General features: G+C 40.7%; 1 protein-coding gene across 1 annotated transcript in view; it reads right to left on the bottom strand.

Annotated features, from left to right (window-relative positions):
• LOC114004763 (popy Class I histocompatibility antigen, A-1 alpha chain-like) overlaps positions 1-6,924 on the bottom strand; it is a 9,212-nt gene extending 2,288 nt beyond the window's left edge. The window contains exons 1-2 of the mRNA XM_027765945.1: positions 6,892-6,924; positions 5-198 (exon numbers count right to left, since the gene is read on the bottom strand). Coding sequence (XP_027621746.1) covers positions 5-198; positions 6,892-6,924 — 227 coding nt within the window. The remainder of the gene's footprint in view (positions 1-4; positions 199-6,891) is intronic.
• Positions 6,925-7,340: the final 416 nt, after the last annotated feature.

Here is a 7,340-nt window from a genome sequence, read left to right as displayed (position 1 = left end):
GGACAGCGCGGAGACGGGGGTTTCCGGGCCCCGCGTCCCCGCCGGGCGGTCCCCTCGCTCTCCCGTACGCTGCTTACCCCCGACCCTGCGCTCACCAGCCCAGGTCTCGGTCAGGGCCAGGGCCCCTGAGAGCACCAGGAGGAGGGTTCGGGGCGCCACGACCGCCATCCTCAGAGTCTGGGGCGATCTGAGCCCCAGCTAGTTCCTGGGGAGTTTATAATCTAGAGCCACGATGGCGCTGATTGGCTCCTGTGAGAACAGGGTGTCCAATGGGAGTGAGAGCTGGGTTCGCGTCAGGAGTGTCTGGGCAGAAGGACCCGACAGGGGGTGTGAGAGGGAGAAGTGAGACTTGGGGAGAAGGAGACTCCCCAGTGCTGGGCTTCCCTGCCCCGGACTCTGCCCTCGGGACTGAGACCCCAGACCTCGTCCTGACCCTCTTTGTCTTGCACTGATCTCTCTTTGTCACCTCGTCCCCCTGAGGCCTACATAGGAGCTGTGGTCAAAGGTTCTCAAAAGTTTAGGTTTCAGAGTCTTAGGTGCTCTTAGGAATTACTGAAGACTCCAAACACAATTTGTTATAGGAAGGGAGAATTGATCTGTGTTGTGTAAAATCCTTGGTTCTTTAGGTCCTGATCTCTAAGATTAGAGACCTGTCCTGAGACGCGAAATAAAAAACCACAAACACTTGTAAAGTAGGAAAAGGGAGGTTTTAATAGGAAAGAGAGGATTATGAGAAAGAAGTACACCTCCATGCCTTAAAGGCAGCAGGTGGGCAGCTGCCAGAGAAGGACAACTGTCCTGGGCATGGGGTTAGGTGTCACCTTTATTCTAAGAGTTGATAATGAATAGCAGGGGAAAGTCTGCCATAGTATCTGGCTTCTCTGAATTCACAGACTTTCTCCTCACCTTGCCTATTTCTCTCACAAGTGAAGAATTCAATGACCTGATGACCCCACATGCTCAGTGTGGACCTAGAAGTTCTGAGCATCCTTACATGGACAACTGTCCAATCTGTTTATTGCTTCAGTGAGAATCAGGATGTTGACCAAAATGTCTTGTTGGGTCCTTTTGTAGTTATGAAGAACAGATGAGAGGGAAATTAACAGCTATCTCTGTGTGACTTTCTCAGGTATTAAAGAAGAAGAATGGGATCTGCCTCGCTCCTGGCTCCAGGAGCTGGGTGGGAAGAAAGCATTTTCACAGAGAGTTTGGTAGTAACCCCTGATAGGTTGTGATTGCTGTGGCAGGTGTCCTGCTATTCTCTTAGGGCTACCCACTCATTTCTAGCCAACTGCCTATCACAGAAATTTCATTTATATGTATTATATCCATCATCGTTAACATATTGGAAGTTAAAACCATTTAAAATATTTAATCCATTTAGAGTATTAATAACCCTAGGCATGCTAACAGAAATATTTTTATGAGAAATAATTATTTTCCCAAATAAAACAATATAGTTAGAAGAAGGGATATTTTTACATTTTTCATCTTTGGAAGTCCTTATCTGTCTCAGTAGAACATCGCTGGATTTCCATATGTACTTATATATTTAATCTGTTATTTTAGTTGAAATACATGAAAAAAGCTAGCCTTAATAAATCTTTAGGAAGAATTTTTTTTTAGAGAGATTTTTGCTATAGTGCACATGCACTCAACAGTGAGACAGAGAAAGAGAGACAGAAAGTGAGAAATCACCTCCTGGGGGGATGACCATGCTGCAGTCTCTTCTCCTTCATTCTCCTCTTGGGATTTTGGGCATGCATGCAAACATGCCCAGCGTCAGTTTTAAGCCTCTGAACCTGGGACTCAAACCCGGATTGACAACATGGGAGTCCAGTGATGTAACCATTAAATCATATGCTGGTCTCAGGACATATATATTTTTAATAATGTTTTCAGTCAATCATGGACTTTTGTATTTACTACTACTCTGAAATTACATATATTAGCTTCTTACACACACACACACACACACACAGCTATTTGCAGGGTGAAACCTGAAACAGTGTCACTGACTATTTCATCCTCTGTTACATTGAAATCCATGTCTGTCTTGCACATTGAATGGGTCGTGCACAAATGCATGATTTTTAAAAGTAATATGTTGTTTCAGCAAATTATACAACTCTTTGAGTATTATGAAATCACAAATTATTTTAAAAATCACATGTGTTGGGCCAGCAGTGGAGTTTAAGGCACTGGATTCTCACCTGCTAACTGAGTGGTCTGAGTTCCTGAACCTGAAGCTTGAAAATCAACCCAGGCGCGAGTGTATGCCCAAATACCCATAAGAGAATGGGAGAAGGATTGTTGTGTGCCATCCCCACTGGAAAGCAATTTCTCACTTACTTTCCTTCTTTCTTTCTCTCTCTCTCTCCAAGGATGCACACTCAATGACAAAAACTAAAATAAAAAAAAGAAAGGTATACTAATATTACCACAGATTCTGCCACAAATGGTTATAAATATTGGGAAGCTGTCTAGGTAATAGAGGTAAACATACTTTCCTAAAGTCTAATTTTCTCTCAGAAACTTACGTTTTACCATTAGCGAACTTCTTCAGTGGCTTATCTTGAAGAGCCAGGCTTGGCCAAATATTCAAGTGTGAAACATGTCAGTGAAATACCTGAATTTAAATAATCATTCCATCTCTGTCATTCATTCTTTCAATTAAAATTGCTATTCTATTAAAATGGAGTTCATGTAGCTCAAAAAATTATTTTCTCTGGCACAAATACCCTACTTTGGACTAAAAATGTTTTGTTCATATTTCCCATCTAATTATGTATGACATTTAAAAGTGTGGACACTAGAGTGAAGATTTAATCAAGTTAATCTTTTTTTTTTTTTGGTAAGTTTTTGCTGTAGGGTATTTGCACTTGCTAGAGAGAGCCCGAGACAGAGATAGATGGAGAAAGTGAGAAATCACCCCCCAGGGTATGACCACTCTGCAATCGTCACTCTTCCTAGAACAGGTAAAACCAAACCGTTTTTAACTGTTTTTACTTTGTTTTATTCCTCTATTTTGTACTTTCAGGGTTAACTGGTAATAGGGGGTTCTGTACCTAATGTAATCTGTAACTGTTGTTACAAATGAGGTCATAAATAAGCCTGTTTGCTTACAAGAGAAAACTTAAGCCACTTGTTTTAGCCAGTGGTCACAAAGATGCACCCCAGGCCAGGTCCCAGGTGAAAACTAGGTACCTTTACTCAAGGAACACAATTTAACAAGTTCAACTGGGAAAACTGTAGTAACGTTATTGTTCACCATAATAGTTATCACACATGTTTAGATTGTTAAAACAGTATAGTTTACAGAAAATGTGTTGGGGGCCAGCACATGGTGTGGCAGTTACATGCTAAGCTTGAACATGACCATGACCGACTGCTTTTGGAGTCCCAGACCCAGTGGCTTGAAAATCATGCAAGGGTGTGTGAGCATGTGTGCCCAAGATCCCAAAAGAAAAATGAAGGATGGGGATTGTGGTGTGGCCATCCCTCCCCAGGGGTGACTTCTCACCTTCTCATCACTATCTCTGAATCTTTCTCTCTCTCTCTTTCTCCAGCCAGCCCTAGTGCCCTAAGGCAAAACTCTCTTGAAAAAGAAAAAGAAAGTATGTTGTAGCTTACTTTATTCTGTCAATGTATATCACAAATATGAGTTAACAGATTCAATGTCACCATAACAAAAACAGGGTCACAGACATCATGTGAAAGGAACGGTTCCACAGACCGATCTTGGGAACATCGTGAGGGTAAAAACACCACTGAGCTAACTAAATTTATTTATTTAGCGGTTTTTGCCTTAGGGTACGTGCTTTTGCTAAAGAGAGTGAGTGACAGAGACAGTGAAAGGAAAAGTGAGAAATCACCTTTGGGGCAGGGTGGCTATGCTGCAATCCATTCTCCTCCATTCTCCTCCTGAAATCCTGGGCACACATGCACATGTGCCAGGCATTTGGGAGTCCATGCAGGAGTCCAATGACATACCTGCTTTGCCATCTACTGGCACCCTCTAAATATATGTTATAGATAACAATGGATAAATGAGAACTGTAATGGAATGTAACATGCTAGAAATTTCTGTTCTCGGAGATGGTTGTGAGCTTGTTAGCTCTCAGTCACTCCCTGTGCTCGAACACAGTGAAATGAACTTTGATTACCCCTCTTTGTTTCTCCATTATTCACAGAAAGGGCCGCTGGATTTTTCTCCTCTCAGTTTTCAGCATACATACACACCTGCCCAGTATGATTTTCCTTTTAGATCTACCAGTCTTTCTTTTACATATTTAGGTTTTCCTGAGTTGGATGTATAGATACTTATAAGCATTATATCTTCTTGGTGAATTTGCCCTTTTACTATTCACCATTCTTTGTCTTAAAGCCTATTTTGTCTGAAATTAGTATAGTGGCTCCTGCTCTTTTTTGTTTCCATTTACAAGGAATATCTTTTTCCAACCTTTCACTTTTAGTCTATGTGTGTCTTTATTCATGAGATGAGTTTCTTGTAAGCAGCAGGTGGAGGGTTTCTGATTTTTAATCCATTCAGCCAGTCTGTGTCTCTTGATTGGAGAATTTAATCCATTAACATTTAATGTTATCGATATTTCCAGACTTGTCCCTGCCATTAAGTTGGTCATATTCTTGTTTGTTTGTTTCTTTGTTTTCTTAAAGCTGTTTGTCTCTCTTTAGTTTTCTTGCTATAGTACTCCTTCCAGAATTTCTTGAAGAACTGGTCTAGAACTGGTAACTTCTTTCAGGTTTTGTTTACCCAAGAATGATTTTTATCTTTTCCCATATAAAGGATAATCTTGGCAGGTATAGTATTCTTGGTTGTAATTGTTTTTCATTTAACACTTTGAAAATATTTCCCCATTCTTTTCTTGCTTGCATTGTATCTGATGAGAGGTCTCGTGTTAGCCTGATGGAATATCCTTTGTAAGTGATTTGACATGTTTCTCTTGCCAATCTTAGTATCTTGTCTTTATCTGTAGTTTTGGCCAGTCTAGCTATGATGTGGAGAGGATCTTCTCGGATTGATTGTACTTGGAGTTCTTTGTATTTCTTGAGTCTGGATGTTTGAGTGTCTCCCTAGATTTGGAAAGTTTTCTTCCAGAATTTCACGGAATAGACTATCAGTGCCCTTATTAGTTTCTTCACATTCTGGGATACCAATTATTTGGATGTTTGGGCATTTCATGGTATCTGGCATTTCTCATATATTATCCTCAGTTTTCGTAACTGTTTTCTCAGTATTTGATCATTTTTTTCTGCATCAGAGGTTTGTCTTCTACTTCCAAGATTCGATCTTCGTTATAGTTTAACCTGCTTTTAATACCTTTGAGGGAGGTTTGGATTTTCTGTATTATAGACATCATGTCTAACACTTCCGTTGGATTCTTTTTTATGGATTCCAATCCTTCTTTCATATCGTGGAAGGACTTCCTCTTCTCTTGGAGCTCAATGTCTCTTTTTTCTTGCATCTCATAGAATTTTGTTACCATAAATATTCTAAATTATTTTTTTAACATTTCAGTAATATCCTCTAATTTTTCCCTACTTGGAGATGAACTACAGTGTTCCCTTGCTGGAGATGTATTACTTGATTCTCTCATCCTTGTGGTTCCTCTCTTATTTTTAGTCATTGCTAATGTATTCACGTTTGGCTAATTTGTTGGAGAAAGATTCTGTAGCTGTGAGCTCCTGTGTTTCCCTTATTGTGAAATAATTTGGTGCTATTTTCTCCCTCTACTGTGGCCTCCAGTGTGGGAATTATAGGTGTTTTGAAATGACATTTATGAAGGAGAGTTTTACTCTTTTTGCAACCACTACAGTGGGGTGCAAGGAATTCTCTAAAACTCAAAATATTCAGATGTTTAGCTACTATGCATCTAGTCTTCTCTATGCAGTGGGTAAGAGCTGAGTGATAAAACAGGAAAGTAAAGTAAAAGAAAAGAAAGTAGGAAATAGAAATAGGAATAAAAAGCAAAGAAAAAGGAAGGAAAGAACTGGAACAGAAAGTGGAGAAAATATATAAATCATATTGTAGGAAATAAAATTGGGTTATAAATGGAAGGTCAACAGGGGCAGAGATGGAGATGCCTGGATGCTTTCTGTCCTAGGTGAGGGAAGAAGAGACAAATTAGCAAGAGAAGGGCACAAATGGGACACAAAGCTGTTTTTTTTTTTTTTTTAAAGTTAGAAGGGACAGAGAAGAACAAGAGGAAGAGAAACTCTTGTCCACTTGACTAGCACTGGGATCTTGAAGGTGGGAGTCCTGGGCATGGGAGGGAGGGACTCACAGCCATGAAGCTGAACCCAGAGGGCCAACAAAGGCAGAGATCCCGCCCAGTATAATTTTCAAGCTGTCAAGGTTGGAATTTGAACAGTGAAGTCAGCCACGTGGGATCTAGCCACCTCCTAAAGTTAATAATCTATAAATACCCTAACCAGGAATTGCTGAAGTAGAACTGACTTTCTTCTTCAAGTTAGTGGTGAAGAATACAGTTAATACCCTCACCTTTACTTTTGCTAGGTTTTACTTTAATGCAAATAATGTCTTAATGATATTATAAAAATAGTTTTAGCCTTGTGAATTCTGTGAATGGTGAATCTCAACACCTCCAAACATTCCACAGACTATACTTTGAGAGCTGCTGTTCCAAGTACACCTTGGAGAATTCCCATCTGGCCCCAGCCTCTTTGCCTCTTCCCAGAATCCCTCCCCTGAGCTGGACTTCCTGCCTCCCAAAACTTAGCTAGTGCTCTGTCCAGGGGCTTTTCTGGAAAAGAATCTCTTCCCTGGAAATGTGACGGCCCAGTGTCCTAAGCCTGGGAGAAGAGGTGGAGGGACATGTGTTTCTTCTTTGAAACTGGAACAGTATGTACCTGAGGCACCAGAGAGCTGCTCTCATGACCCATTTGGCTTTTATGTGTCCATCTCCCAGATAGAAACCTGATGTAATCTGTGTGATAATTAATCTTGACCCTTTAAAAAATGCACCTGATGAGCTTTACTTGATTCCCATATAGTATCAAGCACAGTTTTCTTAGTCTGTCAGGCTGCTGTAACAAAAATGCCTTAGACTGGGTCACTTATGAGCAACAGAGATTTATTTCCACAGTTCTAGAGGCTGAGAAGTCCAATATCAAGGTGTTGACCACTGTCTATGTCTGGTGAGGGTCCCCTTCCTCCAGGACAGCTATGTCCTCACATGGCAGAGGGACATGGCAGTAGTGGGGATCTCTTTTATTAAAGTCCTAATCCCAGTCATGATAGCTCCACGGTCATGACCTAATCACCTCCCAAAAGTCTCACTTTCTAATACCATCTTGCT

The sequence above is a fragment of the Tupaia chinensis genome, unplaced genomic scaffold (genome assembly GCF_000334495.1).
Source record: "Tupaia chinensis unplaced genomic scaffold, TupChi_1.0 Scaffold139971_1, whole genome shotgun sequence".
In the NCBI taxonomy this organism is placed as follows: Eukaryota; Metazoa; Chordata; class Mammalia; order Scandentia; family Tupaiidae; genus Tupaia; species Tupaia belangeri.
This window is presented reverse-complemented; position numbering and strand designations above follow the sequence as displayed.